The following is a 22,049-nucleotide window of genomic DNA, read 5'->3' on the forward strand; positions in this document are numbered from 1 at the left end:
GGACAGGGCAGGGTAAGAAAGGGCCCGGCATTAGTCAAGAGTAACAAGGGACCTGGTCACCGCCAGAGACTCCCCCACACTCATGTTCCTGGAACTCTTGAGCTCCAGGCAGCACAGGAGACCACCCTGCCCTGATGGCAACAACACTGAGCTCCAGTGATAGACAGACAAAGTTCCCAGTTCTGCCCCAATCCCTGCCTACTCCCCTCCTGTCTCCTTCACAGGCCCTTCTTCCTGTCCTCCTACCCCAGCCTCTGCCCTCTCCCGAGTGGCCTCATGTACTCTAGGTGAAGGTATCAAACAGATGGTAGCTACACTTGGTCAGCATAGCATAACAAAGTTGTCCAATCACAATGTCAAACACCTGGAAGCAATGTAACTGTGTCAACTACACTTCAGAAAAAAAAATTTTTTTAATAATTTTTTTTTTAATATTTATTTATTTGAGAGAGAGAAAGTGAGCACAGGGGTTGGGGGCAGAGGGAGAGCAAGAGTAAGAATCTCAAGCAGACTCCCTGCTGAGTGTGGGGCCAGATACAAGGCTCCATCCCATGACCCCTGAGATCATGACCTGAGCTGAAATCAAGAGTCAGGCGCTTAACTGACTGAGCCACCCAGGTGCCCCATTTTGAATACATTTTTTAAAAAGGTATCAAACACCAACCGTGCTTAGCCCCAAGTCTACATCCTCCACAGACACTGAACATGGGTTGCCAATCCCAACCAAAGCTAGAAGGCAGGGAGGCACTGAACTCAGGCTTCTCCAGTCCCTACCACACTCACAGGTCTATATCCAACCCCCAAATCCAGCTGACTTTACGTTCCCAACACCCTCACTACAACCCTCCCCCCATCCTTACCACCATCATCCTGCTTCAGACCCTCCCCTATCTCTCAGAGTCCAAGACAAAAGCCCATCTGTTGCCCTCAAAGCCATTCTCAAGATGCAGTCACCAGGAGCAATCCTTCTATTATAAATCTGGCCACTTAAAACCCCGTCCAAGGCGCCCAAAGGCTCCTAAAGGCGCACTAGAGCAAGGCCTCCCTCTTCCATCCCCTGCCCTCCCCACCTCACTCTGGACCCACCCATCACACCCTGACCTGGCCCTTTAACTGAGTGGCTCCCTCTGAATCTCTCTTCGCACTCCCTTCTGCGTAGATTAACATCTCCTCTCTTTAGATCTGTTTACCTGTCAGTTTGCCCAACCACCTTGTGAGCTTTTTGAGGGCACGGACATATCTTAGTTATCTCTGTAGCTACACATTCAGCATTGGGCTTGGCATCATTGACAGAATTGCTATCCAGAAAAATCAGCCTATACCTCCTAGTAAAGAAAGAGAAGAATCTGCATGCGATCATCCTATATTAGGCACATTCCAAGATACACAGACATACAAAGAAATATGATTATAAATTAAGTATCAAATTAGATCCTGGCCTCTTTGTGGAGTATCTGGGAGAACGGCTCAGCCACAGGCCCACACCTGACATTTCAGCTGGGTCTCCCAATGTCCAGGTGAAACACTTCCTTCCCTCTTCCCGGTGAAGAGGGAAAACAACACTTACCATCATCACTGACGCAATCCTGCAACACGAGTGGGTGATGGCGGGGGAGCTTGCTTAAGGGCTGACGACGGCCCTTGGACTTCTTATTCTCCTCCAGGGAAAACATGTATTCATCCGCCACCTGGGCAAACCACAAGAAGAAATCAAATTAATTGGTCTTGCCTCCACTTAGGGACACAGCAGAAGTTAGTCTTACAATAAAAAGCAAGGGAAAGGACAGGCATAGAGAGACACAAAGAAATATAAAGGCGAACACAGAACACACCTGTCTTTGGAAAAACCAAAATGACAGTACCATGCAAACTAATCTAAACTAGGATTATGTACACATTTTAGGGCAAAATTTGTGCCTAACAAGTGTAGCTCCTGTTCCTCTCAGAAGCAGCCTGAAACAAATGTACCAAAAATAAATGTACTCTACAGGAGAGCCACGCCCCCTCCCTTAAGCCCACAGTCATGAGACTGCATCTCTGAGAGCCCCAGAGAAACCAGGTGCCCCTTTTCTTAGAGCAGAAGGGCAGCAGCACCTGTTACAAAGAGCCAGGCAGCTGGGCCATTGGCCTTGAAAAGCTAGAGGACGTCCGAAGGGGTGAGGAACAGCTGACCCATTAAAGTAAACTAGGCTAGCCTCTCCTTATGCGCTGTCAAGCCCTCGGCTCTAGCTGATACTATTCATTCCTCAGTCAGTTTCCTCATCAAACAGGACAGAGTGCACATCTAAAACTCTGGCCTAGCTACAAAAGCAAAAGTTGATGTAACTAACGTTGTATTTAGATAATGCCAGAGCAAATGCAATTAGGTTTAAGATGTACAAGACTGAGTAAGTAAGACCACATGAGTTTCGTTCCAGTCAATGTATTTAAAAAACTTCATCATCCTCTCAGAAAAAGCATTTGACAAAGTACAACATCCATTCATGATAAAAACCCTCAACAAAGTAGGTTTAGAGAGAACATACTTCAACATAATTAAGGCTATATATGAAAAACCCGCAGCTAACATCCTGAATGGAAAAAAAAACAGGGCTTTTCCTCTAAGGTCAGGAACAAGACAAGGATGTCCAGTATCACCACTTTAGTCAACAATACCAGAAGTCCTAGCCACAGCAATCAGACAAGAAATAAAAGGCACCCAAATCAGTAAGGAAGAAGTAAAATTTTCACTATTTACAGATGACATGATACCATATATAGAAAACCCGAAAGACTCCACCAAAAAACCGCTAGAACTGATAAAGGAATTCAGTAAAGTCACAGGATACAAAATCAATCCACAGAAATCTGCTGCATTTCTATACACCAATAATGAAACAGCAGAAAGAGAAATTAAGAAAACAACTGTAAACAATTACACCAAAAATAATAAGATACCTAGAAATAAAGAGGTGAAAGACCTGTACTCTGAAAACTGTAAAACATTGATGAAAAAAATTGAAGACAACACAGATATTCCATGCTTATGAATTGGAAGAATACTGTTAAAATCACTACCCAAACCAATCTACACAGTTAATGCAATCTCTATCAAAATACCAACAGCATTTTTCACAAAACTAGAACAATCCTAAAATTTGAATGACAAAAGACCCCTAATAGCCAAAGCAATCTCGAAAAAGAAAAGCAAAGCTGGAGGCATCACAATTCCAGACTTCAAGTTATGTTACAAAGCTGTAGTAATCAAAACAGTATGTTAATGGCACATAAACAGACGCACTGATCAATGGAACAGAAAATCCAGAAATAAACCCACACTATATAGTCGACTAGTATTCAACTAAATAATAATATAAGAATATGCCACGGGGAGGGGCACCTGGGTGGCTCAGTTGGTTAAGCATCTGCCTTCAGCTCAGGTCATGATCCCAGGGTCCCGGGATTGAGGCCCACATCGGGCTCCTTGCTCAGCAGGGAGTCTGCTTCTCCCTCTCCCTCTGCCCACTCCCCCTGCTTGTGCTCTCTCTGTCAAATAAATAAATAAAATCTTAAAAAAAAAAAAAAAAAGAATATGCCACAGGGAAAAGACAAAGACAGTCTCCTCAACAAATGTGTTGGGGTGCCTGGGTGGCTCAGGTGGTTAAGCGACTGCCTTCGGCTCAGGTCATGATCCCGGAGTCCCGGGATCGAGTCCCACATCGGGCTCCCTGCTCAGCGGCGAGTCTGCTTCTCCCTCTGACCCTCCCCCCTCTCATGTGCGCGCTCTCTCTCTCTCTCTCTCTCTCTCTCTCTCAAATAAATAAATAATAAAAAAATTTTTAAATAAATAAATTAAAAAAAACAAATGTGTTGGGAAAACTGGACAGCTACATGCAAAAGAATGAAACTTGACCACTTTCTTACATCATACACAAAAATTAATTCAAAATGGATTAAAGACCTAAATATGAGACCTGAAACCATAAAAATTCTAGAAAAGAGGGGCGCCTGGGTGGCTCAGTCATTAAGCATCTGCCTTCGGCTTGGGTCATGACCCCAGAGTTCTGGGATCGAGCCCCACGTCGGGCTCCCTGCTCTGCGGGGAGTCTGTTTCTCCCTCTCCCTCTCCCCCTGTTTGTGTTCCCTCTCTCTCACTGTGTCTCTCTCTGTCAAAAAATAAAAAAAGATAAAAAAGATAAAAATTCTACAAAAGAGCACAGGCAGTTAATTTTTCGGACATTGGCCACAGCAACTTTTTTCCAGATGTTTTTTATTTCAATGTATTGGGACTACATCGAAATAAAAAGCTTCTGCACAGCAAAGGAAACAATCAACAAAACTAAAAGATAGCCTACAGAATGGGAGAAGATACTTGCAAGTGACATATCCGATAAAGGGTTAGTATACAAAATATATAAAGAACTCCTACAACTCAACACCCAAAAACCAAATAATCCAATTAAAACTGGGCAGAAGACACGTGAACAGACATTTCTCTAAAGACATCCAAATGGCCAACAGGCACATGAAAAGGTGTGCTCAACATCATTCATCAGGGAAATACAAATCAAAACCATGATGAGATATCACCTCACACCTCTCAGAATGGCTAAAATTAACAACACAACAAACAGGTGTTGGTGAGAATGTGGAGAAAAAGGAACCCTCTTGCACTGTTGATGGGAATGCAAACCAGTGCAGCCACTGTGGAAAACAGTATGGAGGTTCTCCAAAAAATTAAAAATAGAATTACCCTACAACCCAGTAAGCAATCCCACTACTATTTACCCCCCCCCCAAAAAAAAAGAAAAGAAAAAAATACTATTTCAGGGATGCCTGGGTGGCTCAGTCAGTTAAACCAGGCTAAACCAGCAATTTCCAAAGTGCACATCAAGAAAGGCCCAAACAGCCCTGCTTTTGATTTATACTTTTTAAATGAGTAAGATTTCACTTAAAGAAAGGGTTCTTTGACTGAAACAAACTAGAAAACTAGACTCATCAAATTTATTTCACAGTGCTACCATGAAATAAAAAACTTTAGGGACATGCACTCCCACCATAGGTAGACTTAACTAACGAATTATATACAACAATGTGCTTATGCACATTTTGAAACAAGAATAGACTGTAAAGGCACCTGGGTAGTGCAGGAGGTTAAGCATTCAACTACTGGTTTCTGCTTAAGTTGTGTTATCAGGGTCATGAGATTGAGCCATGCGTCTGAGCTCTGCGTTCAGCATGGGGTCTACTTAAGACACTCTCTCCCTCTGCCCCTAATCCCCTCGCCTTACCGCCATGCACACGCGCGTTCTCTCTCAAATAAATCAATCTTGGGGCACCTGGGTGGCTCAGTCGTTAAGTGTCTGCCTTCGGCTCAGGTCATGATCCCAGGGTTCTGGGGCTGAGCCCCACATCAGGCTCCCTGCTCTGCGGGAAGCCTGCTTCTCCCTCTCCCACTCCCCCTGCTTGTGTTCCCTCTCTCGCTGTGTCTCTCTCTGTCAAATAAATTTAAAAAATCGTAAGAAAAATTAAAAATTAAAAATAAATATTTTTTTTTAGATTTTATTTATTTGACAGAGAGAGCGAGAGAGCACAAGCATGGGAAGTAGCAGGCAGAGGGAGAGGGAGAAGCAGGTTCCCTGCTGAGCAGGGAGCCCGATGTGGGGCTTGATCCCAGGACCCTGGGATCATGACCTGAGCCAAAGGCAGACGTTTAACTGACTGAGCCACCTGGGAGCCCCAATAAATCTTAATTTTTTAAAAATAGACTATAAAAAGATAAAGATAAAAATAAAATTCCATTGTGGAGCCTGGCTGGCTAAGTCAGTAGAGCATGTGACTCTCGATCTTAGGGTCGTGAGTTTGAGCCCCAGGTGTGGCATACAGTTTACTTAGAGTAAAAAAATTAATTATTAAAAATAAATGAAGTCCCACTATTTCTGCATTCCGATAATCTTCTTACATTCTGCCTTTGTAGACCACCTAGATAACAGGCTTAAATCTGGGATATAGCAGTGGCAGACCAGGAAGTAAGAAAAAATAAAGGAACCCAAAATGATGGGATTTCCAGCCTGGATCACCAAGGTGAGAGAGACCTATGAGGATTCATGGGGATGAAGGGGGAGGCGTAACAAGCCAAGTTAAACATGCTAGGCACGTACCACCCGCCTTGTTTCTCTGGCAACACCCAGATGGGCCAGAAGAAATGAGCCCGAGGGTTCAGAAAGCAAGTCAGAGCAAGAACTGTAGATTTAAGGATGCTCAGCATCAGGTTCAGAACTGAAATCATGGGAGTGGATGACAGTACCAGTGGAAGATAAACTGAATGGAGAACAAGGCTTCTGGAACGGGAGGAGGAAGAGAGAGAAAAGGGAGATCCAGGGGCACCTGGGTGGCTCAGTTGGTTAAGCGTCTGCCTTCAGCTCACGTCATGACCCCAGGATCCTGCAATCGTCGGGCTCCCTGCCTCCTCCCTGTCCTCCCTGCTCTTGTGCTCTCTCTCAAATAAATAAAATCTTTGAAAGAAAAGAAAAGAAAACGGAGATCTACCACAGAGAGTACAGGAGGAATACAGAAAGCTAGGAGAGGAATGCCGCAGTGCCAAAGGAGGCCTAAGAGCTGAGCAGGAAGGGGCCCAAGGACTCAGCAACTGGGAGGTGTCAGGACTTTTTTAAGATAAGTTCCAGCAGACAGAAGTAAGAAACTAAGGAATGAATGCATCCGAGTCTCTTCTTGAGAAGATTAAGGGAAGAAATGAGATCATAGGGAATTCCCTCCAGTTGTATTTGAGAAACGGGGCTGCCTATGTTTTATAGGCAGAGAGTGAAGAAGCCTGGGAGAGGAGAGATACTAAGCATGTGGCAGACAGAGTAACGGTCCCCCAGAGAGGTGCAGGTCTAATCCCTGTGAATGCTACGTTGACATGACAAAACATTATTAAGTTTGCTCATTGGATAAAACAGTAAGATTATCTTAGATTCTCTGGGCAGGCCGAATGTAATCAAACAGTGCCTAATAATGAAGATGGAAGCAGAAGACTCAGGGTCCAAGTGATGGCCAAGTGAGCAAGACTTGGCCGATGTGGCTGCTTTTTTCGAAGATGGAAAAGAAAGGCCATGGGCCAAGGAATGTGAGGAGCCTGAAGAAGCTGGGCAGGGCAAGGCGTCTCCCTCTGGAGCCTCCAGGAAGGTACACAGCCCTGCTGACACCTTAACTTTAGCATAATGAGGCCCATGCCAGGCTCCCGAAGAACTGGAAGATAATAAATTTGTACTGGTCTCAGACTCTCAGTTTGTGTGAACTTGTAAAAAGCAGCAATGGGAAATGAGCATGGGGTAGGAGATACAGACAGATCATTTAGTAGGTCCAAGTGCTGGAGAAAGTAGAGGAGTCAAGACCAAGAACACCAGAATGCAGCTCTGGGAAAGAAGATGCCAGTACCCAGCCCTATTTGTTCCGAGTGCCTCCTGTATGCCAGCGTATGTACCCAGCATACCATGCTTGGGGCCGTGGCAATGCATACACCGGCGACACACAATCCCGAGCCTCAAGGAGCTCATGGCCCAGCCAGAGTGGGACTTGGTGTGCAAGTCTCAAGTCTCTACCCTTTCCACTACTGTCCCGTTGCCTCTGACCAAAGTAGTCAGATCTATTCAAATAGTTAAATGTCTTTCCACATTTTCTCATCTTCTGGCCTCAGTACTCCTCCTGCTACGTGGTCTCCACAAGGCCTTCCCCCCTGAGATGTGCTCCGACTTCTAAATTCCTTCAGTATGTAGCAGAAAGGGCTGGGGGTCCAACCCCAGTTCTAGCAACTAGCTGTGTGAGCCCAGCAAGCAGCGTTCCACTCGTAAAGTGGGAGCGGTGAATGCTCTTTGTGAGGATGGGGTGTGACAGCAGGTAGGGTCTCCCAAGTCCCTGCCTCAAGAGACCTAGAGTTCAGGCTCCTGAGTTCTCTGTTCCCCCTTTTCTAACATCAGGCACCCAGGTCAAGGGCAATGTTCTTTATGGGGCTTGTTCTATACAGTGAAGAGCCAACTGCTCCCTCTTTGTTTTGGGAACTCACTTTCTCAAAGCAGCTTAAACTAACAAGAAATGTTACAACAGACACATCATTGTAGCTTTGGTGCTTCAGCAGTCAACCTGGGTGCTTTTACCAAGGCCCTTGACAAAGACCAGCACATAAACTGAACAGCAAGAGGCCTGAATTACAGCGTGGGGGATGCTTAAAGTGGGGGCAGGAGGGCCACAAGGGTGCTCTTCAAAACCCAGGTATTTCCAAATATAGATACAATGCCATTAGACCTCTCCAGGGATAGGTAAAGTGGTTCAGTTTCTGCCTCAAGCCTTGACTGTCAGTCCCCCATTCCAACCCAATCAATCCTGATGTCAGCTTCCTACTAAAACTAAACTTCCATTTATTCCTTCCACATTTACAGAAGGCTCATGGCCAAGTCCCAGGACCATGCTGGTACCTGAAGCAGCAAGGCTGATGTGGCACAGGGCCTCGCTCCTGGAAGTTTGGCCTTCCCCCGCCTAGGAAACTGTGCAGAGTATGGCGGACTGTCATAAAAAGGGAGCCAAGCGCTGCAGGTGTTCGAGGTAGGAAGGAAAGCAGATGGAAGCAATGAATAGGTTTCTGGAAGTAGTGACTTTTGAAAAGGGCTGGGCTCCAATGAGCAAGAGAACTGTTCCAGGAGAGACGTGTGCCGAGGACTCCCCCGGCTCCTCCCACCTCCAAACCACCTGTGGCCTGGTGATGGCTTACAACAAACGAGAATGCACGGGAGGCCGCTGAACTGTACACGAAAGAATGGCTAAAACAACAGATTTTATGTCGTGTATGCTTTAGTACAATTAAAAACAAATCAACCTAAAATGTAAAAAATAAATATAATAGAAGGAGTGCTTCAACTGACAAAAGGAGAAGTGAAGCAAATGTGGCCACGTATTGACAACCGTCAGGCCCAGGTGAGGAGCATTTGTGGGTTCACTTTATTATTCCACATGCATCTTTGTGCATTTAAAAATGTATTCTGGGGCGCCTGGGTGGCTCAGTTGGTTGGGCGACTGCCTTCGGCTCAGGTCATGATCCTGGAGTCCCGGGATCGAGTCCCGCATCGGGCTCCCTGCTCAGCGGGGAGTCTGCTTCTCCCTCTGACCCTCCCCCCTCTCATGTGCTCTCTCTCTCTCACTCTCTCTCTCAAATAAATAAATAAAATCTTTTAAAAAAAAAATAAATAAAAATAAAAATGTATTCTGATGTCCCTTGACAACCAAGTATGTAAAATGTGGCTAGGGGGCGCCTGGGTGGCTCGGTGCCTTAGACCCAGGTCATGATCTCAGGGTCCTGGGGTCGGGCTTCCCACTGAGCAGGGTATCTGTTTGCCCCTGCCCTGGCTCGTGCTCTTTCTCAAATAAATAAATAAAATCTTTTAAAAAAAAAATGTATTCTGGAAATCTTCAATCTCCAGAAACACATGGCAGTGAACCTTCCAAAGTCAAACTGCTTCATGGCACACAGGCAGACCACTCCGATCTGGCTTCTGACACCCTCCACAGCACCTCCCAAGGCCCTCTCCAGACCCATATGCCTGAGACCAGCAAAACTCTGCACATGCTTTAACCTTGGCATGTGCAACCATCACCACTTAGAACACACTCCTCTCCCAGATTCCCTTCCCCACTTCCCTCCAGCCACCACACATACTCCTGCAAATCTTCAGCCTAGCTACGATGCCTGCTTCTCCAGTCTCCCCATACTCTTCACCCCAACCCCAGGCTGAGCTGCTAACTCTTCCACTTGGACGACAACACTTATCCCTAAGGGATGGATTTATTTGCTCACATCTAGACTATGAGCTCCTCGAAGGCACAGTCCTAGCCCCGAGTAGGCACGCCGTGTGTGCTTATGGAGTAAAGCAAAGAGGCAGAGCAGCCAAGTTATTTTTAGAGAATGTGAAGTAGTTCAAAGACAGCAGCGCATCTAGGAGGGTGGGGGCAGGGGGCAGGGTGGCGATGCAACGGAGAATGGCATTACCATCAGACTCCAGCTAAGAAGGCCATACAGACATAAAAAGGAGCCAGGAAGGCACTCGTGGTTTTTAAGCAGGAATAAGAGGCATGTCAGAGAGAAGGCTCCTCCTCCCAGCATATTTCCATATGGAGGGTTTCCTGGCTTTTCTCCCAACCCTTGGACCTTAGTGAGCTTCACTTAGCTGGGATCTGCCTTTTGCGGAGGGAGTGCGTTCAGGTCTGTGTCCACCACACATGAAAGGCAAGTGGAAAATGTTCAGCCACTATAAGACGCCGGTGTCCTCCAGGACTGCCAGCTGACTAGGCAGGTAGCCTGTCTCACTGAGGTTAAATGAGCAGCAAAGCCATTTGGCCATAGGTTAAAAGCTACTCTCTTCGATCTTTTTAACTGGTAATGAAGCAACATTCTGAGCTCCATAAGCCTGACTACCACATCCATTCCTTAACTGGTTCCTAATTTGGGAGAAAAAAAGATGGGTGTTATTTGTTGGCTCCTCTCAACACCCCCCCTCCACACACACACACTCTGCGGTAAGATGAACTTAGCAGGGACATATAGTCTAAACCATGCAGATAGGGGCTCCTGGGGGGCTCAGTCGTTAAGCGTCTGCCTTCAGCTCGGGTCATGATCCCAGGGTCCTAGGATCGAGCCCCGCATTGGGCTCCTTGCTCCGCGGGAAGCCTGCTTCTCCCTCTCCCACTCCTCCTGCTTGTGTTCCCTCTCTCGCTGTGTCTCTCTCTGTCAATAAATAAATCTTTTAAAAAATAAATAAATAAAAATAAACCATGCAGATAAAGTAGTTAGCATGTAGTAACTCCTTGCTATTTTTAGCTGCCTTTGTGGTTGTGACTGCAGCCAAAGGCAAGAAAGGCAGGAGGACACCGCACAAGGACAGCGTGACCGGTAGCGTAAGAGCAGGGTCGCAGACAGCGTGACCGGTAATGTAACAGCAGGGTCACGGACAGCGTGACCGGTAACGTAACAGCAGGGTCACGGACAGCGTGACCGGTAACGTAACAGCAGGGTCACGGACAGCGTGACCGGTAGCGTAAGAGCAGGGTCATGGACAGCGTGGCTGGTAGCATAAGAGCAGGGTCAACGAAGACCCGGGAGCTCTGTGAAGAAGAGTGGCTCTGATGTGGCATCGGGGACCATAAAGGGTTCTGCTGTCCAAGCTGGAGAGCCACCTCTTGTGGAAGCTGCCACAGGAGAGCACACAGCAGCCGCCAGGGGCAATGAGAAGGAAACACGGTCCTCAGCTCAGCAGTCTGCCCCACTCAGACAGAAGGAGGGACGGGTGGCGGAAGAGGAGATCTACAGAAACTGAGCCCTGAGACTGAGAGAAGGCAGAAAGGAAAGTGATGTGGGTATTCAAGATGAGGGACAAACCAACCACAAAAAGGCACTACTGGGAAAACCAGAAGTGTAATATGGACTCAGGGTTAGTACTAAAGCCAAAAACAGAGAAAGCCAATAGGCCAAATGCTGACATCCGGAGACAATGAGTATACGTGAGGGGCTGGTGATAGTTCTCCATCTGTATAATGAAACGTTTCATAATAAAAACCTCTAAAAGACCAGTTTTTCAAAGGTAAAGGTAAGGAAATGGGGAATAACTAAAACTTTTCTGCACTGACCTCAACCCCACCCCAGCCCCACTCGAAGCTACAACTTGACCCATAAGCTGTGCAGCTGGGGAGTAAAAGCAGGTCACTTGGGTAGCCATGAGTCTGGCTGCATTCAACACGGCTCTGCTGTGTCCCACTGAGCTCCATTAAGAGCCTTTCAACACAAAACAGAGAGAGAGCAGCTTTGGTGACAGCATGTTCTAGAAGAAAGCCTGAACAAACATTCACATTTATGGCTTTGGGAATTCATCCTGGTCTCCAAAGCTCTATCAACCATGTTGTACTGGGAGATGAAGAACGTATGCGGGGAGGAGAGGGAAAATCCCCATGGGTGTCTACAAGGCAGTCAAGATTTTAAGAGAAAAAAAAAAAAAAAAACCCTTGAATTTTCAGGTAAGAAAAGCCATTTCATCCCCAACCCACACACAACCGGGCTGCAACCACTGCCACCCTAATCCTCGTGCCTCTAGGGCAGGGGTGGGTTGAAAGGTGCGTCCAACAGCTGGAGACCCGCAGCCGTCATGAAGACGGCTGGATCCTCTGGAACACACACACCGGGGCAAGAGAAAAGGAACTCCCAGCAAAGAACAAGCTGGAAGCAAACCAATGCCACCCGGCTTTCTGCTTGACACTGTAGACTGGTGGCCCCTTCTGACGGTCTCTCCTGCCATCTTGGACACCTGCAGCAAGCAACCCCACCCCGACTCCCCCCCCACAGGGCCCCAGCCAGGCAGCTCCTCCCACCAGCACTGCCCAGAGCCCATACCTCCGCCAGCTCCCGTTCACTGATACTTCCGGTGGCGCCCCCTTTCTTCCTCGAGCAGGGCTCTCCCACGGTGACCCTGCCGTCCCCTTTGGCATAGCTGTGCACAGTGAGAACTCCCGACTGCCCTTGGGCTCGGCAGGACAGAGGCTCACTGGTTTCTGAATCGGAAGAAATAGAATCCCGTGAAGAACTGGAGCCCAGGCTAGAAGACGATTTCTTTTTCGAACCTGAGAGGACAAGGCGTCCGCCTATAGAAGCAGGATTCACAGAAAGATCCAAGGCAGCTGTTTCTTGGTCCTCCTCTTCCTCCTCATCCTCCTCTTCTAGTTTGACGTTTTTAAGCTCTTCAAATTTGACTTCAGAGGAGTCAGAATAATCTGAAACACACACACACGTTGGCCAGAGCCAACTTCCCCACGCACACATGAAGCTAGAGCAAAGCAGAGTGGTGAAGCACAGAGGAACACGGGTGGCAAGTGAGGCGTGGCTTCCGATTCTGGCTCTATCACCTACGGGGTCACTGCGTGCTCTGGGGCTCACTGCTCAGCCGCTCCAGGCCTCCAGGCTCGTCCCGTGGAGGGTAGGTAGCCTACCACCTATCTCCAGGGCTCTGTGTTTACGATGGAGCACAGAAGGCACAGAGCAGACCCTCCGAAGTCACCCGCAGGAACGAGGGCCGGAGCACAGCAGGCCTGGTGGCCCACGCTAGACACTGTGGTAACCAGGCCCCCGGGCCCCGGTCCACGGTGCGGTCCAGCTGCCAGCAGGTGCACCAAGGCACCCTCAGGACAGATCCTCCCAGCCTCGCCCGAGGCGGACTCAACTCCCCTAACGAAACTACCCTCATCAAGCACCCGAGCAGCTAGAGTGGGCTGTCCCACACCGTATGTGACCACGCCACTTCCTTCCTGAAATCCAGGTGGCCCTCAAGCCCGCGAGAGAGCAAACACTAAGATGGCAGCCAGTCGCCGCACCGTCTTGCTCCTACTTCTCTAGTCTCACCTCCTGCTCGTACAGCTGTCTTCTACCCTTCCCACCCTGGTATTCAAGTTACAGCAAGTCACTACCAGCTCCCCCCAAAGAGCTCGTGTGGTTTCAGACCTCCACGCCGGCGCCCCTGCTACTCCCCTCGGGGTGCCCTTCCTAGGTGCCCCCAGCTCTCTGCCTGCCTGGAAAACTCCAACCTCTCTTGTAAGAGCTGCGTCAGCATCGCCTCACCAACCTTCGGCGTGTCCCTGGCCCCTCAGCAGGCAGAGGGAGGGGGCACCTCCCCCACCTTCCGCCCAGCATGTCCCTCTCCTCACACCCTTTCTCACACTGCACTTACACTCTCTGCTCACAGACCCACCTCCCCACTTTTCCATACCTGTGACCCTGCACGCAACATGGCATCTAACAACAGCACAGGGCACGGTAACGCTTGTGGGAAAAATACCACAGCCGACCAACCTGGGAAGGGAAGAGCATCCTCGACTTGCCGCACAGAGCTGTGGGTGGGCCTCACAGGAGCGAAGGCGGCCTGGCACTCCGTCACATCGTACTGTCCGGAACTCAGCTCCTCCTTAGGGAAGAGCTCACTCTGACTCACCTCCTGTGGTATTTCAAGACAAACTCTGTGCCTCTTTGTCCCTATACGATGTCTGGCGAGGCTGCGAGGAGGAGAACACGCTTTTTAAGGGCCACAAATACATTCACATACAGACATGTTCACCCACATCCACACATAACCCAAAATGAATGAACGGCCAGAGCCCGTCCGCTATGCTTCACACTTCAGTCCCACCTCTTGTCTGTGGGAGAGACAAGGGACTTCACCTCTCTGAGCCTGTTCCATCCAACAAAAAATAGGAACATCACCACCCACCTCAAAGATCTGATGTGAAGCTTATAAGGTAAGCAGAGTACCTGGCGGAGCACCTGGCATACCGTAGGTACCCCATAAATATTCCTCCTTTCTTCTCCACATGGCCCAGGACAAACTCCCCAGAAGACGGATCCTCCAGTTTAGACACCAAAGACGCTGGCCTACCTCAATCCCACCACCCCCCTGCCCTTACGGGTTTCATTCCCACCACTACATTCTCCTTCGTAAAAAATGTCTCCTATGATGGGGCACCTGTCTGGTTCAGTCAGTAGAGCATGCGACTCTTGATCTCAGAGTTGTGAGTTCAAGCCCCACGTTGGGCAGGGAGCCTACTTAAAATAAATAAATAAAAAATAAAAATTGTCCCATGTGGCAATGAGAAAAATGACTTTTCTGGCTCAGAGAGAGCCATGCTCTCTTGTGTATATGACCTTCGCCCCAGCCAACTACAGGCCCACATACAGATGTGGCCATTCCTGGGGGACAGTCATAAGGAAGAGCCTGAATGCCCTTGCTGTGAGAATTCTGGAGCCTCTACCAAGAAGAAAATTCCTTCAGCTGTGGCTCAAACACCCCACTTAGAAACAGCCTCTCGACAGGTTATGGAAGCTGCCCAGACACCCCTCCCTCAAACAGCTGGGCCCAGAGGGCCGCTGGGTTACCTTCTCTTTAAGTCACCCTCCTCTCCATCCTCAAGCCCTTCCATGTCATCTTCCTCTGGACAATCCTCATTTCTGGCTCTTGGCGGCAATTCGCTCTCCTTAAGAAACTCAGCTGCTTCTGGCGTGGGCAGAGTATGGTCGATAACTGTGCTGTCCTTCCCAGCTTTCCAAAGTTTGTACCTTTCTGGCTGGAACTTCCTCACAAACACATCCATGGAGATCTTCACCATGTCCTTCCTACAGGAGCACTGTCCCAGGGAACCAGGAGAGCCCCAGTCAGCATGCTTTCACGGCTTCCACGCGACCCCCATATCCCATCTCCTTCCTCCAAGTGAGAAAGACACAAGCCCATTTAAAGCCAAACTGCTTGCGTTCACAGGCTGAGGGCAAATTGTCCTTGCAAGGCCTTTGAGCATGGCGGGGGAAGCATGGAAAACAGCAGGGAGCAATGTGCAGCACTGGGGTGTGCCCACCTGGGCACTCACTAGGCTGCGCAGAGAAACACTGCAACGAAGCTCTGCACTCACACCCGGGAAGGTCAATGTCCACCTTCCGTCTGAGATCTAGCCAAGCCAGGACCACAGGAGCGAGTGCGCCCAGTCAAATGTCCAGCCTGCCTGCTTCCCTAACGTGAAGAACTTCTCAACGGAGAAATCCCACAGTGGCCAAAGCAAGAAATATCAATGTGTGTGGGGGTGGTTTTCAAGCTCCATGGACTTAAGCACAGAAACCTCACTTGAGGCGCCCCAAACCTGAGCAGACTTTTTACAATTCTGTGCGACCACAATATGCTGGCACTTCTGCACATCCCTGTCACTGTTTCTGAATTCCAGCAGTTCAAAGAATGTTCTAATCGCCCGCCAGTGTATCTAATGAGAATTTGCTCACCAGACATTTTCAGTCATGGCATTATAGGAAAAAACCCGACAGACTTACCAGCACAGCTTGTTTGCCATATTCAATCCACCGCCGGGTAGCAAAATTGGTAGACTCCGCACAGTTGAAGCCATGGTTAAAGCCGGCATGGTAACCATAAGGGAAAGTGATCATGAATTCTCCAGCTTCTTGAGTGACCTGAACGAGAGCAGACTTGAAGCAGCTGCAGCAAATGGCTGAAGTCTACCCAGCTGGCCCTCTGAGCTCCAGCTCTGCCACAGCTTTGCTGAGCAACACAGGATAAGTCCCAAAACTACCGGAGGTCTTTGTAAAATGCAAAGCCCTATCATATCAGACCCCATCGCTCTAACTGACCATTCCTCCAAGTCAACACTGTTCAAGGGGACTGGACTCTGCTCGGGCACGGGGAGCTACAGTACCTCCACCTTTAACACCCTTGGATCGAAGTATGGCTACATCGGTTATAGCTCTGGCCCACTCCTGGTACAGAGTGATGAACTAGATTAAAGCTCCTCTGTGAAACAGACCAAAACGGGCGGCTTCCTTGTAAGCCTAAGGACTTCTGTATGTAAAATAAGCTCACCTTGTCAAAGGGAATTCCGTATTTCTTCAGCATTAAAGGGGAAATCAAGGTCATCTTATGGCGGAGAAAAGCCTCGCAGCTTTGAGCACTTCCAGGGAAAAAACCTGTTTCATTGAACATGGGCACGGGTTAATACACTGCTCCCCACCAGCTCTTCAACCCTGGAGTTGCTGCACACTTGTGTGTCTCATCCAGATGATAAGGAGGATAAATCACCACAGATCATTCTAGCTTCAGGCCAATCCTAAAATTCTACAATGAGCCCCTGGGCTTTCTCCCATGCAAGCTGTTACATAGGTAATCAAATTCTGTTTGGGCGACTGACATCACCCAAGCTGCCCTGTCCTTATAAAATGCTTTGAAACTATTTAGGACCTTCCTCTGTTAACCTGTATCCCTCAATCTTTTGTTAGTAACACGTCCACAGAGCAGACTACCCAAGCTCTCCTGAAATAGGCTCTCTGGTGGTACAAATCTATTAAAGTCCACTTAAAAGAACCAAAGCACAAAAACTGAATTTTCACATTTGGGTTTCTGACAGAAGAACCAGACCCAATATGACTGGTATACGATCTGTGGTCAAATAAACCCATGCCTGATAAAACTGAGGTAAAGACTAGAAATTACTTACGCAGTAGTCAAAAAAAAAAAAGAATGAATGAATGAATGAATGACTTAGTCCCTTCCCAGGACAAATGGAGAAGTTTCCGATTTTAATTGCTCTGCTGGGGTAACCAATCCAGCAGTCTAGCTCATCCCCTACACACAGGCCTGAGAAAGGACACACAAGCATCTGACCACAGCGAATGGACATTTTAGAGCAATTAGCACAGCTCACAGGAAGGTCGGACCCAGCACAGGGGGGAGACATAGTACCTTTGGCAAGGCGCTCCAACCGCTTTCCATGCTCAGGGGGAACAGAGTACCTGCAATCACAGAAAAGCATCGCATGCTGAGCAGAGGACACTACAGGAGCTAAGGGGCTCTTTCCCATTCTCAAAACAGCTCGAAATACCAGATTTTTCAACTTCCCAACCACAAAAACCGGAAAGGAGTCTGGAGAAATGATATATTAGACTACTGGGGGAGAGGAGGGAAGAGCCCACAAAGTACAAGTGAATGTAGTTTTCTTATGTTCACTCATTTGCTGAGACAAGAGGCAGAATCTATGGTATGTAACCAGCATTACTCTCCTTTATAATGCTCAGGAAATAAAAAAATTTTTAAAAGGATAGCATTAAAGTGCTCCTAACAAAGCCTAAAAGGCCTAACTGGGACAGGACTGAGGAGGAATGGAAAACGAGATGAAAGTGGGATCTGATCCTAGAGACTAGGCCCCGTATCTGCTGCTGACCCCATTTCTCTCTTCATTTCCATAACAGCTACACTGATTACCCAATAATTAACCATTCCTCCACTCCGTGGAGTAGTGATACACCAAAGAAATTGCTCTCTATTAAAAAAAAAAAAAAAAAAAAAGGAAACCACGCGACCACTTAAAATTTTTGCAGAACTGTTTGTTTAACTTAACATTCTGCAACTCACAGTAGGTCCTTTTTTAACCTTTACAACTGATTCTAAAGATTATTCCCCAACAGAAATTTCTCATCCCAAATAATTTCATTACGAAACAAAACAGATGGGGAGTAGCAGAAAATGTTGGTCACCCAAAGGACCTTGGGATCCATCAGGCAACCTCACCCAGAAGTCTCTGGAGGTCCCACTTCCGATAACCTAAAGAGCACGTGTAATAACTAGAAAACCTTCTCTCTCCAGAAAAATGAAAATCCAACCTCAGGGAACTTAGGAGTAAAAAGGCAGAAACCACAAAAGCAACATTTACAGATTCTAGAAGTCTAGCCATCTAAGAAAGGAAATGGGACAGCAGTTAGGGGGTCAGCAGAGGCTCAGGAGATCACCCCCACTAAGATTAGAAACTGGAAAACATCTGAAAAAAGGAAAATCTCTGGGAAAGGAGGTGGCTGAGATGCTGGCAAAGGCAATGAAGACGCACAGTTTCCACGACTCCCCGTGACCTGGCCCACGATGTCCCTGCCAGCCTGCTCGCTCTTCCCTCCTTATATGCGGCACCCAAACCACAATGGACTTCCTCTATTTCCCAAGACATCGTGCTCTCTCTCAACTTAGGCTCTCTGCATGTGTTGTTCCAACCACCTGGACACACTTTCCTCAGTCTTCCCTGCCCAAACACCCGCCACCTTCCCAATCAGCTAGGCCTCCTCATGTTAGGTCTCAGCTTCATTGTCACCTCTTCCAGGGAAGCCTTCTCCAATCCCCACCCCGTGTTCATGTACTCTTCCTATGCGGATCTAGAGCGCCCATCAGAACTTCTCTCACAGTGGATTATTTCCTCACACGTTCAATCTCCTGACCAGTCTCCTATCTATGAGAATAGATGCCTCCTCTGTCTTGGTCACTGCTGTCCAACAAAGCACCTTCACTAAAATGCTGGGACTGAGAGATGGATCAGCACAGGGAGAGAGCAGAGAACAGATCTTTGTCTCCCCAACTGGAGAACATCCCGGAGAGCAGGAAGCATATGTTGAGAAGCTCTGCATCCCCTCTCAGGGCAAGCACACACTGCTGCTCACCAAATATTTTTTCCATGAGGAAAAGAAAGCTTTCTATCACCTGAAAGAGTGCCTCCAGTCTTAGAAGTCTGCCTCTAAGAAATGCCTCAGGCCTGTTCAGAAAAAGAAATCACAGTGGGAGAGGCTGGAAGAGCCTCTGTGGCTCTCAGTAACTCAGCCAACTTAGCTTTTCATACAAGGGTATTAAATGCCCTGCCCTCTAAAGCCTTGCTATTCAAAGGGGGTCTGAGTGCCAGAGCTCCAACAGCATCTCATGGCTTAAACACCTGGTGACAATGTTAAATGTCAGTCCCAGGCCAGGCCTCCTGAAGCCGAATCTGCATTTTAACTAGATCCCGAGGTGCTGCGTAGGCCCATGAGAGCTGAGAGGCCTGCGGTGGCCTGAGAAGCCCCAGCGCCAAGTGCGGCCCGGCTTTACCAGGACTTTGGCTCTCCGAAGTGCAGGTAGTTGATGCTGTATAGGTCCATGTCTTCGGTGTGCCAGGCAAAGGAGGTCTTCCACATGCCAAAGTACAGGTACGGGGTGTTCACACCCTCAATGGTGATCCCACTCTCCTTCTCCACCAAGTCCAGGATTGTTTTCAGCCGGCCAATATTCCACTCATCAACATGCTGCAAAGGAAATCACAGTTGAGGGCAATTATAGTAAATATAAACTAAGGCTCTGAATCTACAAATCAGAGAAGAGGTCACAGGTGACCTGTCACCTCTAATGAAGATGTGGAATAATGTGGAAACAGCCTGGACCCGAGGACCACAACCCCACTCACTCACTCTTCACAACCACCACTGCCATTAGACCCCCAAAGGGCAAATACCACTTGGTAAAGAAAACCAGTATATGAAGGATGAATCAGGAGGGAACAGCCAACCTCCTGTTCTCAATCCCAGGAGGAAGAGTTTGATTTGAAGCTAAAGAAACTTACATCAAAATAGGAAAGAACTCTTAAACCACCAAAAATACAACATGGGAATTAACTATCCCAATTTGTGACTCTTTAACCCCAATTTCTACTGGGCAGAGTCTTCAGTAAAAAGTCTACAATGTCACCCAAATCCTTTTCCTAAATTGTAATGGTCTGCTAGGAGCCCGCCTCTTGTAAATCCATTCTACATTATTGTGCCCAGCTTTCATACCTCCCCATCCCAGACCCTTACAGTATCTTCCTGCCATTTACATCTGTAAGTTTCACTTTACACCACTCAAAAAATTGTCATCAACAAACTTGGGATCTAGTTAAACCCCTTCCTTCCAATAATTTACAAAAACATTAAATTAATCTGAGCAATAATCCCTGCAACACCCTACAGATTTTTTAATCATCCAAAAACCGTCCCAAATATTCCTTTCTTAGATTGTATCTAAGGCTGTTCTTTATGTCAAAAAACACTACCCCCCTATCCAATGCATTTTGTTATAAGAGCTTCAGCTAAAGAATCTTTTTGAGCGTTCTGAAAATCTAAATATGTTTCTCTTAAATATCCACCCCTTTCACTAGAATAGTCAGTGATCTTTTTTCTGCAGAAACCACACTGCCTCTCCCCCAACATTTTCATTAACTGTGATCCCACCCTTTCAAGAACTCATCAGCTACCACCCACAGACTATTCTAACAGCCCTTGCAAAGAACACCGCATCACCCAATTCACATGTAGAGTGGGAGAAATAAAATTCAGTCACATGCAAAAATACCCACAATTAAGTGAGCACAGCGCATCAGCTGGTGGTGGATCGTTCCTTTGTTCGACCACTCATTCAGCAAGCAGCTTTTACGTGCCTACTATGTGCTGGTCAGATAAAAATGGTATTAGATTACAAAAACGCTGCCGTTTCCGCTGAGTCTCACCTTTTCATAGAGAGTGCCATTCACATCTGCACCATAGATTGGAGGATTGAATGTGAGATTTTTCCAGTATTTCCGTTCAAGCTCTTCAAACTCACTATAGCGTGGGGTACAGTACCTTTCAAAAGTAAAAAAAGTATTAACCACTTATCAGGACTAAATTCTTTAGGCATTATGAACAACACAAGACACAATTCTCTGTTCTAGAGACAGCAAGTTATTTCAGACCAACAAGACATAACCTTGGCCTTCAAGGCTCCAATACACAGTAACTGCCTCAACATCCCTTCTAAGAGCTCTGGGCCTGAGGAAGGTCATGTACATGTAAGAGGCATAATACCCTCAACTCTTTCAAGAGACCACTAAAACTACAGCCTGCAGGAATCAGGAGTGGCCTAGCCACCCAGGGAGAAAATAGGCTTACAAACTTGTGAGAACCAAGAATGCAAATCCCTACATATCCACAGACAACCCAAACCTGCCAGCACGTGAAGAGCTGAGGCCTTAGAACAGCATTCACTTCTCTTCACTCTGTAAAGGAAACGGCTCCAAGAGGGCTCATCTGTATTATCACCGCTACACTCCCAGCACGCTATGCAGTGGCTAACTCAACAAATAATCGCACCTAAAAACAAAGTATTCTGTTTCATTTTTTATTTTTTTAAAGTATTTTGGGCGCCTGAGTGGCATCCGCCTTCAGCTCAGGTCATGATCCCAGGGTTCTGGGATAAAGCCCCAAATCAGGCTTCTCTCAGGGAGTCTGCTTCTCCCTCTCCCGCTGATGCTCCCCCTGCTCGTGTGTGTGTGTGTGTGTGTGTGTGTGTGTGTGTGCGCGCGCGCGCGCGTTCTCTGTCAAATGAATAAAAATAAAGTCTTAAAAAAATAAGATGCTTTAAAAAAAGGAAAAATATATTTTTATATATGTACTCACACATGTAGTTGTCTGTATGTCTCTATAAAAGCACTAAATATATCTAACTCTTTAGCTCAATGATCACCTACTACGAATTTACTCCAAAAAAAAACTTCTAAAACTTCAAACCACTCAAAAATTACACAGCAATTTAAAAAATAATGTATAAATTGAACAGATATTTGAAAATGCGCATTGTAACTCAAATGGCAAAAAAATATTATGAATGGATAGAGTGGACGCAAAGACCCCAAACTGTGGGGAA

The 22,049-nt window shown here is 47.3% G+C and overlaps 1 protein-coding gene across 3 annotated transcripts in view; it reads right to left on the bottom strand.

The window, feature by feature from the left end:
* Positions 1 to 22,049, bottom strand: part of KDM4A (lysine demethylase 4A) — a 43,600-nt gene that overhangs the window by 16,388 nt on the left and 5,163 nt on the right. For all 3 annotated transcript variants that reach the window (XM_025856106.2, XM_025856104.2, XM_025856105.2), the window contains exons 4-12: positions 20,875 to 20,989; positions 19,446 to 19,639; positions 17,292 to 17,341; positions 16,416 to 16,519; positions 15,872 to 16,009; positions 14,936 to 15,183; positions 13,859 to 14,058; positions 12,410 to 12,786; positions 1,568 to 1,688 (exon numbers count right to left, since the gene is read on the bottom strand). In XM_025856106.2, coding sequence (XP_025711891.1) covers positions 1,568 to 1,688; positions 12,410 to 12,786; positions 13,859 to 14,058; positions 14,936 to 15,183; positions 15,872 to 16,009; positions 16,416 to 16,519; positions 17,292 to 17,341; positions 19,446 to 19,639; positions 20,875 to 20,989 — 1,547 coding nt within the window. The remainder of the gene's footprint in view (positions 1 to 1,567; positions 1,689 to 12,409; positions 12,787 to 13,858; positions 14,059 to 14,935; positions 15,184 to 15,871; positions 16,010 to 16,415; positions 16,520 to 17,291; positions 17,342 to 19,445; positions 19,640 to 20,874; positions 20,990 to 22,049) is intronic.

This window comes from Callorhinus ursinus, unplaced genomic scaffold (assembly GCF_003265705.2).
Source record: "Callorhinus ursinus isolate GAN/ISIS: 27379988/994484 unplaced genomic scaffold, GSC_fseal_2.0 scaffold18, whole genome shotgun sequence".
Classification (NCBI taxonomy): Eukaryota; Metazoa; Chordata; class Mammalia; order Carnivora; family Otariidae; genus Callorhinus; species Callorhinus ursinus.